This window comes from Dromiciops gliroides, chromosome 3 (assembly GCF_019393635.1).
Source record: "Dromiciops gliroides isolate mDroGli1 chromosome 3, mDroGli1.pri, whole genome shotgun sequence".
NCBI lineage: Eukaryota > Metazoa > Chordata > Mammalia > Microbiotheria > Microbiotheriidae > Dromiciops > Dromiciops gliroides.
In genome coordinates, this window is record NC_057863.1 from 127,005,798 (window position 1) to 127,026,712 (window position 20,915).

The 20,915-nt window shown below is 36.0% G+C and overlaps 1 protein-coding gene across 3 annotated transcripts in view; it reads right to left on the minus strand.

Annotated features, from left to right (window-relative positions):
• MYCBP2 (MYC binding protein 2) overlaps window positions 1-20,915 on the minus strand; it is a 324,065-nt gene that overhangs the window by 42,881 nt on the left and 260,269 nt on the right. For all 3 annotated transcript variants that reach the window (XM_043997409.1, XM_043997408.1, XM_043997407.1), the window contains 8 exons: window positions 16,628-18,280; window positions 14,888-15,057; window positions 13,686-13,930; window positions 11,787-11,954; window positions 8,520-8,677; window positions 7,656-7,855; window positions 4,900-5,049; window positions 2,735-2,895 (listed from right to left, as the gene is read on the minus strand). In XM_043997409.1, the coding sequence (XP_043853344.1) occupies window positions 2,735-2,895; window positions 4,900-5,049; window positions 7,656-7,855; window positions 8,520-8,677; window positions 11,787-11,954; window positions 13,686-13,930; window positions 14,888-15,057; window positions 16,628-18,280 (2,905 nt within the window). The remainder of the gene's footprint in view (window positions 1-2,734; window positions 2,896-4,899; window positions 5,050-7,655; window positions 7,856-8,519; window positions 8,678-11,786; window positions 11,955-13,685; window positions 13,931-14,887; window positions 15,058-16,627; window positions 18,281-20,915) is intronic.

Genomic DNA, 20,915 nt, shown 5'->3' on the forward strand with positions numbered 1-20,915 from the left:
TGTTTGGATTAAAGATACAATATTCCTTTTGCTGCTCCTATCACTGGACTATTTAAAAATGACGAAAGCCAAATTCTCCCATTCCTCTATAAATCTGCCAAGGGCTTGTGTTTATAGGTTTGGATTATTCTAGTTACGAATACCTGGTCTAATAACAAGCAGGATTATGATTTTAAAGTAACATCTAAAATGAAGGTAGCACCCAAATTAAGAAAAGAATGTATTCACATTTTTGTTTTTAAGGTTAGCAGTTGATAATTCAGAATGCACTTTCCTATAAAAATAATTTTATATAGAGTCATTTGGTTCTTGGAGTTTCCCATAAAAGTCTATTTAACCCAAAACATAACATAGGATCTAATCTCATAAATCATGCTTTAAAATGAATAAGTATTTCACTTGAATTGAAGATGCAAGGAAAATAATACCCATTTCAAGGATGCTCCTTGCTCCAAGCCACTGTCCTAGCTCTGGGAGTCTTAGGTAGCAGTGGAATGAGAATGTGAATGGAGAATTCTTATCGGTGAAAATCTCTAGAAATGCTTGGGCATTATTTAGTCCATGCCACCTCCTGCCACTCTATTTTCTTATGAACCACTCAGACTTTACTGCCAACACATGCTGCTTCTGTTTCAGGGCTCTATGTCCTCCACTGGTATGGTTTCAGCTGAAATTTGAAGTTTTCTAAGTTTTTTTTTTTTTTTTAACTGCTAGAAAACAGATAGATGGTAAACCTAACAGGGAAGGGAAATTTTACAAAGTTTTAAGAAATCTTAGAAAACTTGTCCCTGGTATTGATTTGATGAAATGGAGCTATGCCCCACTTTTCTTAGTTCCTCATTATATAGCTATGCCTTCTCTTTTCTTAAGGGACCTGCCGGTCTCCTTCCTTGCCCCAATATTGTGGCGAGCCACTTAGCTAACATTCCCCAATTAAAAATTGGTCCCCACATGCCCAACTGCTCTATATCTCTCTTTTTTTTTATGTATGAGGTATTTTATTTTTTCCATTACATGTAAAGATAGTTCTCAACTTTTGTTTATACATGCTTTACAATTTCAGATTTTTCTCCCTCCCACCCCTCCCTCCCCCCTCCCCTAGACAGCAGGTAATCTGATATAGGTTATATCTATATATCTCTATACATATACATATAGATATATATATATATATACACACACATATATATACACATAATAACATTAATCCTATTTCTGCATTAATCCTGTTATAAGAGAAAGAATCAGAGCAGTGATGCAAAACCTCAAAATAGAAAGAAAAAAAAAACCCAACAGCACCCAAAACAAAAGAAATAATATGGTTCAATCAGCATCTATACTCCACAGTTCTTTCTTTCTTTTTTTTTTCTTGGATTTGGAGATCCTCTTCTATCATGAGTTCCCTGGAACTCTTCTGTACCATTGCACTGGTGAGAAGAATATAGTCCATCACAGTAGGTCAACACTCAATGTTGATGATACTGTGTACAATGTTCTTCTGGTTCTGCTCATCTCACTCATCATCAGCTCACGTAAGACCCTCCAGGTTTCTCTGAACTCTTCCTGCTCATCATTTCTTACAGCACAATAGTATTCCATTGTATTCATATACCACAACTTGTCCAGCCATTCCCCAATTGATGGGCACCCCCTCAACTTCCAATTCCTTGCTACCACGTAAAGAGCAGCTATAAATATTTTTGTACATGTGGGTCCCTTTCCCCCTTCCATGATTTCTTTGGGCAAAAGACCTAAAAGTGAGATTGCTGGGTCAAAGGGTATGCACAGCTTTATCGCCCTTTGGGCATAATTCCAAATTGCTTTCCAGAATGGTTGGATCAGCTCACAGCTCCACCAACAATGCATTAGTGTTCCAATTTTCCCACAGCCTCTCCAACATTTATTATCTTCCTTTTTTGTCATTTTAGCCAATCTGATAGGTGTCAGGTGGTACCTCAGAGTTGTTTTAATTTGCATCTCTCTAATCATTAGAGATTTAGAGCATTTTTTCATATGGGAATAGATAGCTTTGGTTTCTTCATCAGAAAACTGCCTGTTCTGCTCTATATCTCTTAATCAAAGGGCTGTTCTCCCTTCACATTCTCTTTATTCACTTAGACCCTGTAGGGAAAGACAAAGGTCCTAAAGGTGATGATGGAAGATTTGGGGGAGGGGGTGGGGAGTTAGGGAGGTAGGTACAAAGAAAATTGAAGAGTCTTTAAATGTCATGAAAAATCCAACTCAAGTATCTGATCTCTTTTCAGGAAAAAGGCTATTTTGGATATTTCAACAGGTAAGCTGAGGCAGGGATATTGGTTTAAGGAGTCAATCATAGGATCATAGATCTAGAAGTGTAAGGGACCTCAGCAACCATCTAGTGCAATTCTTTCATTTTACAGATGAAGAAACTAAGGTTAAGTGGCTTGCCAAAGGTCACACAGACAGCAAGCATGAGAGGCAGGAACTGAACCTAGCTCTCCAGGTGCTAGAGCTCTTTCTCCTGTCTCATTCTTCTCTGAAGTATGTGATAAAACCAGCCTATGAGGAGGGCCAGAAAATCAGCAGGCAGAGAAGGGAAGGTTCTATGGCCAATGGCTAGGGCAGTCTTTCAAAGGCATGATAGGAACTACCTAGACTATACAAATTTTTCAGAAACTTTACAAGCATTTTAAGACTTTAAAACCCTTCAAAAATCTTTTCTTCAAAGTAGCTAAAAAGTAAGATGTCAGAATACCTGAGTGCCATTTGCTGCAATGAACTGCCACTGGGGAGAGACATCATAAGGTCTGAGATTGTCTGAAGCAAGCGGTGGAACGTGTGTGGCAAAGGATGAGCAGCTTCACCTGCAATCACTATGTCTGAGAGTGGATGTTCACACACTCTTGTATCTTTCTCCTGAGACAGACATTAAAATCAAAAAGTTATGAATTAGTGTTTTTGGTACAATAAACTTTAAAAGGAAAAATAATTTATAATCTATAGACAACTTTACAAAAGGAAATGAAATTTTAAAATCTGTACTTCATAAATTAATGAAAACATCTAAGTTTTGTGTCTCAGGAAGGAAAAACAGAAATGATTATGAGAAACAAGACCTAAATAAATATATATCATTTCTAAATATCTTTCTAGATCTGAACATACATTATTTTTCCTGTAATTTCAATTTTGTCAATTTTGGTAAGTGCATGTGTTTGTTGTATCATGTATATTATATAAACAAGACACATATACATATTGCTGTACTCCTATGTTCTTAGAGTAATTATCCAGTCCTTTTGAGGTTTTCTAGGAATTTTTACATCTATAAAGTGGGAAGATGAAAAAGAACCAAGGGCAAAGTTACTATAGTTATTATCTACCTATCTATCTAGATATCTACTATAGTACCATATATCGACCCCATTGTAGTTCATTACTCCTCCCCAGGCCCAACCATGACATTCTTCTGCTTAAGAACCTTCAATGGCTCCTCTATTGCCTTGAGGAGAAAATGTTAACTCCATGGGTCTAGCATTTAAGGCACTCCACAATCTGGCTCTAGTCTCTCTTTCCTAACCTATCTGACATTATTCCTCTTCATGCCTGCTATACTGCAGTCAATTTGGACTGTTATATTAACTATCTCTCAAACTCAGCATGCCGCTTTTTTGGGCTCCCAAAACATTCTCCCATGTCTTCCTTCCAGGACTACAATAAATTCCTTCCCATTCCCATCAGAACTTTTTTCTCCTCTCAAGGTTTACATCAGGTGTCAGCCTTTCCATGATGCCATTCTCGATTTTCCTAGGGGAAACTGTGTTGTCTCCCATCAAAATGTCCAACAACAGTATGTCTGGGTCTCCCCGTAGCACACTACCCTTGTATTATACACATCTGTTTACATGTTGAATCTACCCTTCCTCAGCAGAATATATGCTTCCTAAGGGCATGGCCTATTACTTTTAAACTATGTCCCTGTAGTATTCAGCACAATGCCTGTTAGGGACTCAATACATTTTTTTTTTTTTTGCGGGGCAATTGGGGTTAAGTGACTTGCCCAGGGTCACACAGCTAGTAAGTGTTAAGTGTCTGAGGTTGGATTTGAACTCAGGTACTCCTGAATCCAGGGCCGGTGCTCTATCCACTGCGCGATCTAGCTGCCCCCACTCAATACACTTTTAAGAAAAGTAAACTGAATTACATAGTGAAGTAGTGCTGATGAGACTAATGTTCAAGAGGTTAGTTTTTAAATATCAACAATTTTTGTCTACCCTTGCTGCATGGAAATTTAAAATGAAAAAAAGGAGTTTAGAAAAATGGATAGTTCTCAATTAATGTCTCAAAGGGTAATGGAGAAGCTCTAAGTCTCCCTTTAATGACTTCTGTAGAATCTGTTAAATATCAACTTAAATATCAAACTTCTGATTTCCATCACCCTGGTGAAAGTGTTCCTTTACTACTTGATTTGTTGCAGTAAAAATAAGGTTGGAGTTAGGAAGAAGACAAAAGTATTCTATAGTACAAAAGATAGTATAAACCCATTAAGCACAATTTTATGTGACTGGTGGTATGTGTTGTCTGGTTTGAATTGTATACCCATTAGAAAATTTAATTTGGTATATATAGCATAAAGGATATGTAACTTGGTTAATTCATATAAGAAGTTGGTTACCATGCTCTTTTCCAGAAATAGAGTGTTAGAATATTGTTTTTATGGTAAAATAAGATTTAATTTTTATGATATCTTTTCTAAGAATTAAACCCATTGTGAGGAATTGGCAGCAAAAACTTTGCACAATGCACTGACATTTTTTTCTTATCATTTAGCTATGAGAATGAAGTAAATAATTCAATTATTGCATTAACTAATTTTTTCTGTTCTAGAAAAATATAGATATTAAAAAATTTCACACATACTTGTTCTGCATTTTCCTTGTTTGCTTTATTTTCTTCATCATCTTCTTCCTCTGGTTCCATGGGAGCAGGGGTCAGTGAAGCCACAAAATGCCACAGAATATCATGGAGAGAAGTTGTTTGGATGACATTACACAAAAGCCAATTGAAAGCCTAAATAATTGAAGTTGTAGAGGTAAAATTTTTATAAAATAAATTAAATAGTAACAAATATAGTACACATGAAAAAAGAAACACAAACCTTTTCTTAAGTACAGGCAATGTGAATTCACATATTTAGTAAACAGCTTGGGGAAAGATGATAAGGAATTTTGGTCAAACATTTTCTTTGAAGCACACTATGCTTTAAGCAGTTTTTATAGAAAAATAATTCTGTCCTACTAAAATTATACAATATTTTGCCACATTATTTTATGTTTTACTTCTTTGGATAATTATCCCTAACACAAAGTCATGAATATAGCTCTTGTCAATTAGGCTTCAGGATTACCATAAGAAATGACTTTCAAATGCTGAAGAAATTAAATTCTCTTATGATTTTTTTTTAGAATTTCCTAGCATTAGTGTTGTGATAAGTTATTTGGAAAAAAAAGTAACAGGGGACACAAAGCGATAAGCATGTTGCTCTTAAAACACCTGACAATTCAGATAGTTTTAGGTAATTAGACAGGTAATTAATAATAATTAATTGTAGATTATTGGAGGAGAATGAAAACATGAGACATCATTTCTGACCCCTTGGAATTGACTTTATGTTAACCAAAATGATACTAGCTTGACTTAAGCAGCTTTTGGAAATAAGGTAATACAGCGACTAGTAATAAATTACTTCACTGTTCTTAAATATGAAGTTACTGATTCAGATAAACTGAGTCAACATATATAAGATAGCATGATGCATTAGAAGGTGAGATGGATTTGAGTCAGAGAACCTGGGTTTAAATCCTAGTTTTGCTATCTGTCTGGTATTGGATAGGTCCCTTTAACCTTTCTGAGCCTCAGTTTTGTTTTCTAGAAAGTGAATGGATGGTCTGGATGACTCTGAATTTCCTTCTAGCTCTAAATTTATGAAATGTAAAGCTGCCTCCCTAAAAACATAAGCATTTCTCTTTCCTTTCATTGACAAACTTTTAGAAAGAGTAGTTCATACTCATTGCTTCTATTTTCTCACCACGCTACCCTTCCCTTTCAACCTAGAATGTAAGTTTATTACTGGGGAGAGAGACACTAGAAAGATTCAAATTATGTAGAACCAGCAGAACACAGTTTAAGATAACCAGGGAATGAGCAATCACCTGCAGGAACAGTAGGGTATTCATCAGGAAAACAGAAAACTTCTTCCACCCCACAATTTGAAGTTTGGACTGAGAATGTGTAAGGCTATACAAATTGCAATAAACAACTGAAAAGGGATGCTCAGGATTGATATTTGAGTGAAATTTGATGAGAGGATAACAAAGGATAGTATTACTCTGAAAAATGACTCTCTTATTATCTGTGTAACCTTGGACAAGTCACTTAATCTCTCTGGTTCCTAGTTTCCTCAGCTGTAAAAATGAGGGCTGGATTAGATGGATCCTTGGGTCCTTTTCAGGTCTCAATTTATGATCCAAAGGTCACAGAGATGGGAAAAGAGTGGGATGTCGTTTACTAATTACGTATGAAGAGTAAGCCTGTTCCTAATGCCAAAAGCTATGAGGAGAGGGGAGAAAGAGGAGCTCAGTGAATCATATGGATAAATATGGCTTCCTTTTTATGTTATTCCATGACTTTGTAAGGCCATAAAAGAAGGGAACTTAATTTTGGTGTTCTTTTTATTTTTTCCCTTTCCCTCATCCCATATATTCCATTAATTGCCAAATCCTGCCAATTCCACCTTCTCAATATTTCACATCTGACTTCTCTCTACTCCCACCATATCCACCCTTGTTCAGGTCCTTATCTCATCTTGCTTTGACTATGAGGATGATCATTCTTTATGCTTCTAGTCTATCCCTTCTGTAATCCATTCTCCTCACTGCCATCTAAGAAATCTAACTGATGTAAAACAATAAATATGGTCACCTCTTCACCAAAACTTTTAATGGCTTCCCAATGCTTACAATACAAAGAATAAAGTCTCATTTCTAGAATTCAAGGTCCTTCATCATTAGGCTCCAACCACCAAAGTGGACTACTCCATTTTCATTGGGCTTTTTTTTCTATCTCAAGGCATTTGTGAGCAGCCCCTAAAGCTTAGATGATTCTCTACTTATTTTGCCCTTTGCCTTGTAAAGCTTATTTATAATAGAAGCCCACCTTGGATACTACTTGCTGCAGAAATCTTCCCTATTCTTTCCTTCTCAGGTGACACTGATCTCTTATTCCTCAAATGTTTCCCAGCCCTTTGCCTGCATATCCATTGTACTTCTCTTAACATTCTCACTCATTCTTTTAAAAAAAAATTTTTTTTAATCACTCATTCTCAATTGTATGTTATCTTTTATCCCTATTAGGTTGTAAGCTCTTTGAGTAGGGCTGGGGTCAATCCTACCTTTATATCTATTCTGGGCTCCTAGGATGCCTTACATACAGTAACCCCTTAATAAACACTTATTGAATTTGTTTTATCTTCTTGTAACTTTATGCTGCCATTTTCCTTTGCATGGATGCCTCCTAACCCATTTAAATATAACAATTTCCTGTTTAATTAGGGGGAAAAAAGCAGTTTCATGAAACTGAAATACCCGGAGATCTAAGTTTTACTAATATGTTCATACCTCCATAGCAAAAACTCGGCAAGCAGATTTCCGTAAGGCCTGTTTCATTGCTATTTCAAGACCTTCCAAATCATGGTGCTGTATAACAAAAGCTAAGACTGGCCACTGAAAGTTTCTTTCTCCTTTGGAAAGAGAACTATGGGCTGAAATTAGTCGAGAAAGCTCAGGAGAAGGATGTCTTAAGAGAGAGGAACCAACTTCTATTAAAAAAAAAAAAGGCAAAGTATAAGTTTGAAACATCAAAATAGTTGTTTTTCAAAGGCACGATCTATAATATTAATACTCAACAGCCTAGAAATGACAATATTAAGGAATTAGAAATTTTATGGGCATGCTAATTGTTAAATAAGAGAATTTATTTCAGAGCTGCTCATTCTTCAGTTTCTAAAGAATAGTAGTGATCAACACTGGAAAGATTTCTTAAGGAGAAGTTTTTTTTTAATTCTTTAGCAGCAAAACATGTTTCAGTTAATTGAGGAATAATTGTGATACTTTGATCACAATGAATAAAAGCTCTGGTTAGTAGAATTCAGTAGTGCATACTACAAGAAGCTACCCATTATAAACTATGGTATGCTAAGATGTAACAGTAATTTTGCATTTTCACAGTAAAATATTAATAACTAGAAAGCATGACATAAATGTGAGCCAATTTTAATTTACCATTATTACTGGTCAAAACCGAAGCTTGACTATAGTAACAAAAACAAAATCACCAAATAAAAGAAATCGCCAAGACAGGGATGTGGAGGCGTTACCTTCTTAGAGTTTTAATAACTGGACACAAGAACCTTTGTTAATAATGGATCAAGGAAATTTGTCTTTCATGCTGGGGAAGTGTATACTTCTGACCTTTGCCCTTACCAGTATCTCCACTGTTAACTCTTCTTCTAGGAATGGCCTTAACACGTGCAGGCAAAATGGAATGCTGTTTGTCATATTCTGAGGCAACAACTGAATATGATCTTTGGAAGACAGTTCGTTTTGCCAAATCAGTATCTGTTATGGGACTCGTCTCTAAACTGTAGATAAGGAAAGGAAAGAAACAAAAAATAATTAATGTAGTCCATGTGCATTTATTTTATACTATTATGGACAGATATGTAATTATATTCACCACAGGGAAAAATGACTACTTCTTTTAGCCCCACAAATAAATTCTCAAAAACTAATAATATTAGCTTATTTTAGCTTCCCCCATATCCTCTCTCTCTTTTAAATTTTTTTCCCTTATATTTGCTCACAAGTTCGAATCTAGAAGTTCTTTATTTTTTCTATGAAAGAAAAAAAAGATAAGAAATTTAAAATTTGCCAAGGTCTTTAGAAAACATAGTGTAGACATGGTCATGAAAATTAAGGGATTTTTACTTCAAGGATTAGTGGGAAATTGACTATAGAGAGAAACTAGCCACATACACACAGATGCCTAAAAAAGCTGAAATCAAACTTTTTCAAGCATTTTTTCTGTCCTTGACTAAGAATTAAACTTTTGACTTTAGGATAGCATTTTACAATATTTTTGCTGTATGTTACAAATCTGTGCACTAAACAATGAGAAGACATGAACTCTTTTGTCATAACAAGACTGATATTGGGCTTTAGCCATTTTGTTTTGCATTTTGTGTTAAATAAGAAAAATTTAGTGGATTCCAATTTAATCTACAGTAAAGTTAGAATTTTTCTATTTTTTTTCAAGGCTAGAATATATGGAATCCTCACAATTTATATGCACTATAAAGAAAGCAAAACAAAAGAAGGAATATTATCTAAGGCAAATTTGTTCAACGTTCCTTTTATCTTCTTTCTACCTTGAAATCCTCTTCCAAATTGTACTTCTAGTCCATTCTAAAATTTTAATATCTCACATATTCATTTAATCTTGCCTAATTTGAAAAAAATGCAATTCTCTGGGTTCATTGTTGTCTAAAGAGTTAACCTTTTGTACAAAAATCAAATTCTATACTTATGCATTTTTTTCCAAGTGTCATTTACGTATGTATTATTATGTGTGGAGTATAATATGCAGTTTGTCTTGATTGCAAACTCTGAGTGACAAGGAAGTGTTGATAAAGTCCTTTTGTATGTGGTTTGTCTACCAACCAATTAATCAACAAGCATTTATTAAATGCCTGGTACCACATGCCTCTGTGTAAAATGTTGGGAATACAAAGGAAAAGTAAATATGCTACTTTCCCTAAAGAAGCTTACACTCTAATAGAAGAGACAAAATATCTACCAGAAGGTATATACAATATCCATACAGAGTTGGTGGAAGGTAACCTTAGAAGGGAAGGCACTAGTAGCTGGAGGACCAAGATAAACCTCCTGTAGAAGGTGTGATATGAACTGAGTTATGTAGGAAGACAGGATTCTTGGAGGTGGAGGTAAGAAAGGAAAACATTCACTGCAAAGACACAGTGATGGGAGGTGAAGTATCATGTGCAACGAAAAGTGAGAAATCTGGTATGGCTAGACTGTACATGGAGGACTATAAGAAGAATAGGATTTAGGAAGGAGTCAAGATGAGAAGAGCTTTAGATGCCAAGTAAAAAAGATAGGCAGCAAACACTTGGTCCCAGGAGCTCTGGAACATGCTTTGCCCCAGGAAATACTTTACCATTGTCTAGGTGGGGTCGATGTTGGGGCAGCACAGCATGGGGTGGGGGGTTTGGGAAGAGAAGGGTTGCAGGCTCACGTTCTGTCACCATCCCAAAGCCACCATTACTACTTCCCCCACTGCAACAAGGGGGTGTCTGGGCACATTTGGGGGGGGCAGAATCTAAATGTAATGGGGAGCTTATGGAAGGGGGAGGTGGGGTGTGACACAGTGAGATCCATCTGCATTTTTTTTTTTTAGTGAGGCAATTGGGGGTCACACAGCTAGTAAGTGTTAAGTGTCTGAGGCCGTATTTGAACTCAGGTCCTCCTGACTCCAGGGCCGGTGCTCTATCCACTGCGCCACCTAGCTGCCCCAAGATCCATCTGCATTTGAGGGAAAACCAGTTGCTGTTGGAGGATGGATTGGTGTACAAAGAGGCTTGAGGCAAGAATAAGTTGAAAGGCTGTTGTGACAGTTCAGGCAAGGTGATAAGGACCCGATATGGAATGGTGATTATGTTGGGTAGAGAGAATGAGTCAATGTTACAGAGGGAGAAAGGATAAGATCTGGCAAATAATGGATATGTGGAGTTAATGAGAATGATGAGTCTAGAATGACATTGAAGTTGTGAATCAGGGGGATAAGGCAGAATTGGGGGGGCGGAGATATTGTTTTGTTTATGTGGAGTAGGAAATACCCATGGGGCCTCCAATTTCAAATATCCAATAGGCAGTTGGTGAAGTGGAAATGGAACTCTAGGCTGGATATGTAGATCTGAAAATCATCAGCATAGAGATACTTGAACCTGTGATAGCTGGTAAGATCACCAAATGAGATATCGTAGAGAGAAAAATGAAGACACTAGGGCTCAGGACCAAGACTGTGAAGTACACCAGAACAGCCAGATAGGTATGAAGATAATCAAGAAAGAATAGTGCCAGGAAAACCCAGATAGAAGAAATCAAAGAGGAGAAAGTAATCAAAAGCATCAAATACTGCAGAGGATAAGAATAAGATTTGAAAAAAGACCATTAGATTTGACAATTATAAGAGAGGACTAGTAATTGAACAGTACAGTTTCAGGGAAATGATAACATCAGAAGCAGGACTGGGAGAAGGCTTAGAAGAAAGTAAGAGGAGAGGAAGAAGTTCCTCCTTTGGATGAAAACTCAGTATAGAAAAAAATTTTAACTATAAAGGTTAAGGAAGTTAAATTATATAATTTCTATGGCTTCTTACATCTCTAAAATTCTATAATCCAGTCCATACTGATATTTTCCTTTTCTGCACTCCTACAGTAGGAATAATGTTATATATTCTTTTATTTTATGCATACTAACAACTGATTACTAAAACCTTTTTGATGATTTATTGACTATTTTTGGTGGTTTTTATGGTTCCTCCTTTTCCAAAATCTAAATAAGACAATCTGCAACTTCCTTTCTAGTTTAGTGTCCTATTTCTCCATCAAATTCTAAGATACATGTCACAGGACTTGCATTTTAACAAAGAGAAGAACAGAACTGAGATACCTTGGTGGCATGGATTTCATATTACTCTCTGGCTCCTCAAACACATTAGGGCTTGCATCAGGGGTTACTGATATGTATGGTGCTGGTACAGATGTTGAGCGTAGATACCTCATTTCATCTTGGAAGAGGTTGTCATCCTGATATCCCACAAAGTTTTCATGATGATGTCTGGATTGGATTACATGTGATAATTTAAAGAGAATATAATGACAATTACCTAGATCTCTCTATAGTTTTGTTTGTTTGTTTTTTTACTTTTAATTTTTAAATAGTTTTTCTCCAATTATAAATAAAGGCAATTTTTAGCATTCATTTTTACAAAATTCCAATTTTTTTCTCCCTCTCTTCCTCCCCTCCCCTCTTCCTAAAATGGTTAGAATTTTGACATGGGTTATATATGTGCAAACATGTAAAACATTTCCATATTAATCACAGTTGTGAAACAGACCAAAATAAAAAAAATAAAAAAAATAAAGAATATGAAAATAATATGTTTTGATCTGCATTCAGAATCTATCACTTCTTTCTCTGGATGTGGATTGTCTTGGATCATTGTACTGCTGAGAAGACCCGAGTCATTCATAAATGATCACCACACAATGTTGCTGTTACTATGTACGTTGTTCTCCTGGTTCTGCTCATTTCACTTTGCATCAGTCCCTATGTGTCTTTCCAGGTGTTTTTGAAATCTGCCTGCACATAATTTTTTATTGCACAATGATATTTGATGACATTCATATAACATGGCTTGTTCAGCCATTCTCCAATTGATGGGCATCCCCTCAATTTCCAATTTTTTGCCACCACAAAAAGAGCTGGTACACATATTTTTGTACACGTAGGTGCTTTTTTCTTTCTTATAATCTCTTTGGGATCTAGACCTGGCAGTGGTATTGCTAGATGAAAGGGTATGCACAGTTTGGTTGCCCTTTTGGCATAGTTCTAAATTGCTTTCCAAAATGATTAGATCAGTTCACAACTCCACCAACAGCACATTAGTGTCCCAATTTTCTTACATCCTCTTAAACATTTATAATTGTCCTTTTTTTTCCTATTAGCCAATCTGATAGGTGGTACATCCAGAGTTGTTTTATTTGCATTTTTCCAATCAAAAGTGATGTAGTGCACTTCTTCATATGACTATAGATAGTTTTGAATTTTTTTAATCTGAAAACTGCCTGTTCATATAATTTGACCATTTATCAACTGGGGAATGGCTGTTATTTTTATAAATTTGACTCAGTCCTCAATGTATCTGTCTCTTTACACTTCTAATCCTCTTTGTAAACACAAAAACATTATATACAAATATGGAGTGTAAATGATCAAAGCAGAGACTTCTTTGTTGTTGTCTTTGTATCCTAATGAGTAATTAAAATCAATTTTAATCCAATTATTAGAATGAGATTTTCCTAATTTTTGTCAGTAGTGTGGCTGTTGTATGTAAAATATTTTAAACTCTATCCTGACACTTGCCCTCTCCCAATTTTTAACTCCTCAGTATAAAATAATAATTTAATTGAAAGAAAGGAAAAGGATAGCTGCAGGATAAATAATCATCTCCTAAAGTCCTCCCCCCCCCCTTTTGGTTTACAGGAGATAGTTTCACTTAAATATTCCCATTTTCTAGGTCTAAAAATGAATACAATTCATAGTTATTTATTTAGGGAACTGACATTCTTTCAACCAAAATTTACTAAGCAACTATTTATTAGGGTTGCATGTTCAGGACATGTGGATCATACCCCCTTAGAATAGAAATTCATCTAAGACTGGCTTTGTTTTGGTTTGTATAGTATCTCACATTCTGTGGTAAACATAACAAATACTGCAACTCCTGGTAAAATTTCAGTTACAAAATAGCAGTTGTTGATAGCATCAAAAAATAGATGTCATTACCTAGCTAATGTCTGTAGGTAGAGGCAAGGCATTTTGATAGGAAGATCCTCAGAGATGCCTTCTTTCACACTTGGAAGCTGAGACTGGAATGGTTTTGTAGGATGGTAGCACAGAATACTGGGTTCAGCAGCACTACTCAAGGACAAGAGAAAGAGCGCATTTGCTTTAATCACTTGGTGGGCCTCCATGGTGGGCAAGGCACGAGGTGTCTTAACTTGCATTGTCTTTCTTCTAGATTGTTTTACCTAGCAAAATAAAAACGTTTATACTTCTTAGTGATCTTGTATTACTCATGAAGTGAGACAGAAAGTAAATCATGTTGGTTCTGGGGTATGTTCAAATTCTACCTCACACACACTTATTTAGCTGTGGGACCCCTGGGAAAGTTACTTAATCCCTAAGTTTCCTCATATGTAAAATGGGGATAATAGCAGTACCTACCACATATGATTGTTGTCTGTATTAAATGATACAATACAAGTAAGGCATTTTGCAAATCTTTAAGGTCTACATAAATGCTATTATTATTGCGATGATTATTAATCATAAAGTTCTTTAATACCTGAATTCATGATGACATGAATTTGTTACCTAAAATAATATTACCACATTAAACAATATTCATTTCATACATCCCTTTCATCAAATATGAATAGCAAAACTACTTCTTCTCATGTGAATTATGTTTCCATTATATGGAAAAAATTAAATATTCATGTTTGAATAGGATAGAATAATTTTTAACCTGTATTACACATTACCAGGCACATATCATTATAATAGAAGGCTGGACAAACCTCTTATTCCAAAATGCCATTATAAGTAATGTCAATGAGAGATACTGGCAGGTTCAAAGAAAAGGCAGAACGGACAGCTTTTTAAAAAGAGGGAGAATAAAATAAGAATGAGGTTATGGTAGGGCCCATAATATTACAGGGCAGATTTATATTTTGAAGGGATTTCAGAAGTTATCTTATCAGACCCTAGTTATTCTAAAGATGAGGAAACCAAGGCCAAAGAAGTTAAGTGATTTGCTCACACTCATACAGGAAATTGAGCTGTGCCTGTGCTCTAAGTAACCCTGAGGTACAAATTATTCTTATTATTCAATGTAACATATGATTATAATGAAACTGAGATTTTGATAAATCAGTAAGATGAGCACACATATTTATCATCCACACTGTTATAGGGAGGTATACCTTCTCCTTTGCTGCTGCTTGCTTTTCACGGAGGTATTTTTCCCTGCAACGATCACATACCAGATACCAAGTGCTTCCTCCTATGCCACCATCACCACAGTTACCAGCCCATCCTCCACAAAAGTGCCCAATGCTATTGTAACCTTGTCCACCTGCATACCGGCCACAACCTTAGAAAAATAGCAAAAAAGGAAGATTTAAAAAGTGTGTCTTCAGAATCTACTTCAATGGTAAGTTATACCTGAAAATTAGTATAAAATTTAAAAGAAACAATCGCTAATAATTTTGTATTTTAAGAAATTAGAAATTTTCAAATAATTTCCATTGTTGTTGTTATTTGTCCTTCATTCTTGAAGAGGACCGTGACAGATGTCATGACTTTCAATGAATTGGATTTAAGTGAGGAATGGCTGTACAAAGTTACTAGCCTCACTCTTTCCTCTGGAGCCATCTGGGTCCAGTGGCAAGATATATTGTCAGGATGACTGGAGATGGCCCTGGATGTTTAAAGCAATTGGGGTTAAGTGACTTGCCCAGGGTCACACAGCTAGTAAGTGTGAGGTCACATTTGAACTCAGATCCTCCCAACTTCAGGGTCAGTGCTCTATCTACTGTGCCATCTAGCTGCCCTAATAACTTCTATATTTACCAAAACACTTGCATTTAATTATTTTTTTTTAAATTGCCACTATTGTACTATGAAAATCTTGGTTGGGATGTCTTAGGTAATTTTTTCCCCAACTACCATGTACAAAGCATTGCACTATTTAAAAAAAATTTTTTTGGCCAGGCAATGAGGGTTAAGTGACTTGCCCAGGGTCATACAAATAGTGTCAAGTGTCTGAGACTGGATTTGAACTCAGGTCCTCCTGAATCCAGGGCCAGTGCTTTATCCATTGTGCCACCTAGGTGTCCTGAACTATATATATATATATATATATATATATATATATTTTTTTTTGGTGAGGCAATTGGGGTTAAGTGACTTGCCCAGAGTCACACAGCTAGTAAGTGTTAAGTGTCTGAGGCCGAATTTGAACTCAGGTACGCCTGAATCCAGGGCTGGTGCTTTATCCACTGCGCCATCTAGCTGCCCCCTGCACTATATTTTTTGATTCAAACAAGACAGCTGACATTTTAAGAATTACTTGTCAGAAAAATAGGTAGAATAATATGATGTATCTGAATTTATTTTGTCTAGGGCAAAATTAGAATTCACATCAGATAAATCAGCCTTCATTACTGACTATTCCTGGTATATGAGAGGCAGTAGTGAATATAGAGTTAAGCCTGGAGTCAGAAAGACCTAGGTTGATGTTAAACCCGAGACATACTGGCTGCCTGACCCTGGTTAAATCCCTTAACCTCTACGTATCCTAGCCAACTCTCTAAAACTTGTAAATTGCAAATAAGGTATTGATCTGACATTGTTAGAGAGTCCCACTTCCCAATGAAATCATGGACACGGTAAAAAAAAAAGTTTATGTATCAACATTTATATGTATATGTCACGTATAAATTATTTAAGATTCCTGATTGGGATAGTAGATGATTTGTTTTCTTTTTTCCTCTTTTTTAATCAAAACTACATTAAAATTCATATAAAAATTTGTAAAATGAGTCGTACTGTAAATTCAATGCAACCAGCTTTTTAATAAAATTTGCTGGGTGGATCAGTCTAAAAATAACATGTCCTGACAATACCGTTTTGATAAAATATATTTAACGTTAATATCTTACCTGGATGAGCTTGCCTCATGTGATAAGTTACTGGATATGGATGTGATTCTCCACATAGTTCACAGATAGTATCTTTTTCTGGTCCCCCTACAGCAAGCTGGGCCATCTCACCGAACAAATTACCCCTTGGCCTGGCTTCAGCCTTTTCTTTTTTCTTTTTTTCTTTCTTGGTTTTTTTATTATCTTTGTCACACTCTTTCTTTTTAAGTACTGCACAAGAGCCAGGACTTGGAAATATCATGTTCTGGGAAGCGGCTTTGATGGTGGCCAAAGAGATGTCTTCCCAAAAAGCTACCAAGTGTTGCAAGGTTAAAGGAAGAGGAGATTTGGATTTCATTGTGTGGTGTGTGGACATTTCAAAGGTGGCTTCTGTTTTTCCATCTTCACATTTTTCATGGAGAGGTGGTTCCTTAAGCATTGACAAGACCTTGTTTTTATTGATGCTGCCCATTTTAGATATATCTGGTCCATGAGGTGAAATATTAAACATATTAAGAGCAGATGATATTTCCAATGAATGCCTATTTTTTAATTTTGTTTCTTTTTCCTCTGTAGGCTGTTGACTATTCAAACTATTTCTTATGGGAGCATGCTCTTTAGATAGTTCTGGATTAAATTTGAGAAAAGAAGAACAAGCCATTGCATCATGGACTATACCTTCATGCCAAAGGAAAGAGGCAAAGACAGCTCTTGCACATTCGGCGACAGAAGGGGACATTGCTTGTTTAGCGGGCTCTAAAGATCTGGATCCATCTCCTTTGAAAAGGAAACCTGACTTTTCCTTTTTGGGCCTGGTGTGCCGGTTTGCACATTTTCGGCTTACCTTTGGAGAAGCTCTCATTTCCTGCTCATCCTTCATGGGTGCTTTTCCTATGCTGAAGTGCACTTTATTGGAGCTCTCATCCACACTCTTAAATTCAGTACTTTCATCACAAGTGCTGTCTGTTATACTATTTGTTTTTAAGGTACTGGAAGTACAGACTTCAACTACCTCACTATGAAGATTTTCTTGGACTACATGTGGAGATGGAGCTCTATTTTCAGTTCCAGGAGAAACTTTAGAATCTTTTGGTATTATTTTTGGCTTAGGCGATGTGGATCGACCTCTTAATGGTTCCGTGAGGGGCATCTTTTTCTTGCGGAGAGTATCTGGATCCAGTGTATAGGAATCTGATTTGGATCGTTCCCGAGGAGGATCAAGCTTTGCCTTAGCAGGAGCAGGGCCTTTCTGAGGTAGATTTTTATCATGTGGAGAAGAGGAGCGTGGAGGACTAGCACCTGATGGACTGGATCTATTGGATGGGAGAGTCTTTGGCTTAGGAGAAGACGACCGAGATCCTGGCCCTGGAGACTCAGCTCTAAGGCCAGAAGAGATTCTCCCATCAGATTTTAGTGTTTGCAAAGTATTATGATTGGGAGATAGGGACCTACTATGGGAATCTGACCTCAGCTTTGCAGCATCAGATTTCAACAGGAGAGATTCACTAGCAGATAAGCCTTCTGTGCCTCTTGGTTTCTTTTGATCTGTAGCAATCCTGCTCATGCGTCCATCAAGCTTAGGTGACCGGCTTTCGATTCTGTGTTTAGAGGACAGATCAGATTTTCCTGCTGGAGAAGCTGGTCTAGAGGCGATGGAGAAATTTCCTCGGTCACCTGTGTAATTCATTTCAGAGTGAAAAGTATCATTAAAATTACAATCTACTGAAAACCCATTAGCACCCAAAACACACCCACTGCATACAATGGCTGAGCAAAAAAAATTTGTTTGCAAAAATAACACTTTTATAGCATTTTATAGTTAAAAAGTATTTTAGATCAAAAATAAAAATCAAGGACAAAGAGAAAAAATATTTTGGATAAAAATCTTTAAATTATAACATATGACAGTGATCCAAAATATTTTCCTACATGCAAAACTGTAAATGTAGTACGTTTACCATTCCTGAAATATAAAGTAAATCATCTATTGTAATTTATAATAAATAAAAGTTTTAAATGAACACTGATGAGCAAAGAGAAAACCAAATTGTCACTAACTCTAGAATCTAGCTAGAACTGGGAAAAATGTAGTTTGTGAAAAGTTCAAGTACTAAAGTAAATTTTCAGTGGAGGTTAGGTGAATGTTTTCTTACTAGTTTTATTATCTTTAGCTATGTATATTCTATTAATTAAGTTGACTGCCTACCAGAGTCCTACTTTAATAAATGTAATAAATGGAACAATTTTTAATTAATAAAGCACCAGTGCTTGGACCCTGCTTACCATGCAATTATAGGATATCTCCAAGTTACCAACAGGTTGTATTTTTAAAAATTCATTAATTTCTTTAAAGATGGTCATCTAGAAACTTAAATGCATTTTTAAAATGTGGAATAAGGTCCCTGGAGTACTTTACAAAAGCTTATTAACCTCCTAATGTATCTTGTACTACAAAGTCATTGTTTGAGTTCTGAGAGATGCAAACAACATGAAGTCACGTGGAAAAAAAGATGAGTTTCCTACCCTTTTGTATAGCCAACCTTAAACAATATTTTGAAAAGACAGACAGATGGTATATGACATACTCCCACATGTATTTGCATTATCTCTGTGGCCCTAAACCTGTGCCTTCTATGTCCTCAGCTATTCTATATTCCCTTAAAAGGTTACTTGTCTCCTCACCCCAAGTCAAAACTCCTATTCCTTCAGTTTAGTTGTTTGTAGATAACTATGTAGGAATGCAATTAATCTATCTACAACCATTTTTTAAAAGTACCTACTATGTGCCAGGCACTGTGCAAGGTGATAAAGAATAGGGATAAAGGCTATGAATTTATAGGTATAGGGAACAGTTGGGTGAGCAAACTCCCTCTCCCAGTGAAGGTGGGTACCTTCTCTGCAACTATGAAACTTAAAGAGATGCCCAGAGCACTGAGAGCTAAGTGACTTTCCCAAGGTAACACAGAGATGTGTGCCAGAGATGTGCCTGCATTCTGGGTTCAAGGCTCTGGAAAGACAAAGACAAAAATTCAAGTCCCTGCCTTTAAAGAGCTTAAGCTCTTTACTGAAGCAGTAGCCAATTACACTGTCTAAATGACTGACAGCTTCTTTACCTTGGAGGAAGGATTTAACTTTTTTCCAAAGAGGATGTTTCAAAACTATGGCTTAATTATGCTATCTCTTCCAGGGTGAAGGCCCCCATTCATGCTCCATCTTTCTTCTACTTTTGAACTCTCACATTTTCTAAAAGTTGTTAAAATACACACACACACACACACACACACACACACACACACATGCACACAATGGATCCCACTTCTATTTCAGTGACTACTGGGCAACAATAGTTTCTACATATTGGCTATTTGGGCCAAAGTTTTGTAAGTTAGCATTTCTGTTCAATTTTTGTTTAGTATAGTTTAAAATGTCCAACAATGATTGATATTCCTCTGTGAAGAGTTTTCCCCATATGTTCCAGGGCTGATATTTAAAAATATTTAACAGAGACTTGGAGAAATTTTGGTAGCAATAATTATTTACGTGTTTGGAATAGCTTTCTCAAATTACAATAAAAAACTATGACTTATTTGCATAAAAATTCAACATGTTATAAAACATATATTTAAGACATAGGACTTAGCACCAGACATGGAGTCAAGAAGACCTGAATTTGAATTTGGCCTCAGACACTTAAAAGCTGTGTAACTCTGGGCAAACCACTTAGCTGCTATTTGCCTCAGTTTCCCCATTTGTAAAATGGGGATAATAATAGCACCTACCTACCAGGGTTGTTGTGAAGATGAGACAAGATAATAACTGTAAAACATTTAGCATAGTGCTTGGCACATAGTAAAGGCTACAGAAATGTTAGCTATTATTAAGCTAATAAACCACTCCCAGCTTGTTGCCACATATTTTTAGTATAAATAATATATTCTCAAAAACTATTATACCTATTGGCTTCCTAATCTATTTAGAGTTTTTCATACAAGCAAAAAGTACAAGTTTAAAGAAATACACAGACTGAGAAAAAGTAGTTATCTTTACATTGATTTCAAATAACAAAACTACTTTTTTTTGCCACTGAAATGATTACATTGGGACATAATTGCTTTAAAAATTGATATATTAGGCATACCATAAGAAAGAAAAACCTTATTTACTTCAAGTATGGGTCAGCTTTTCAGGGCAATGAGTTGCACTGCTAGTTTATAACAAAAGGAAGAGAAGGTGTGCATACAGAATATCTACAAAACTGTTTAACACATTTGTGAGAAAACAGAACTCCAGCCCAACAATAGTTTGGTTA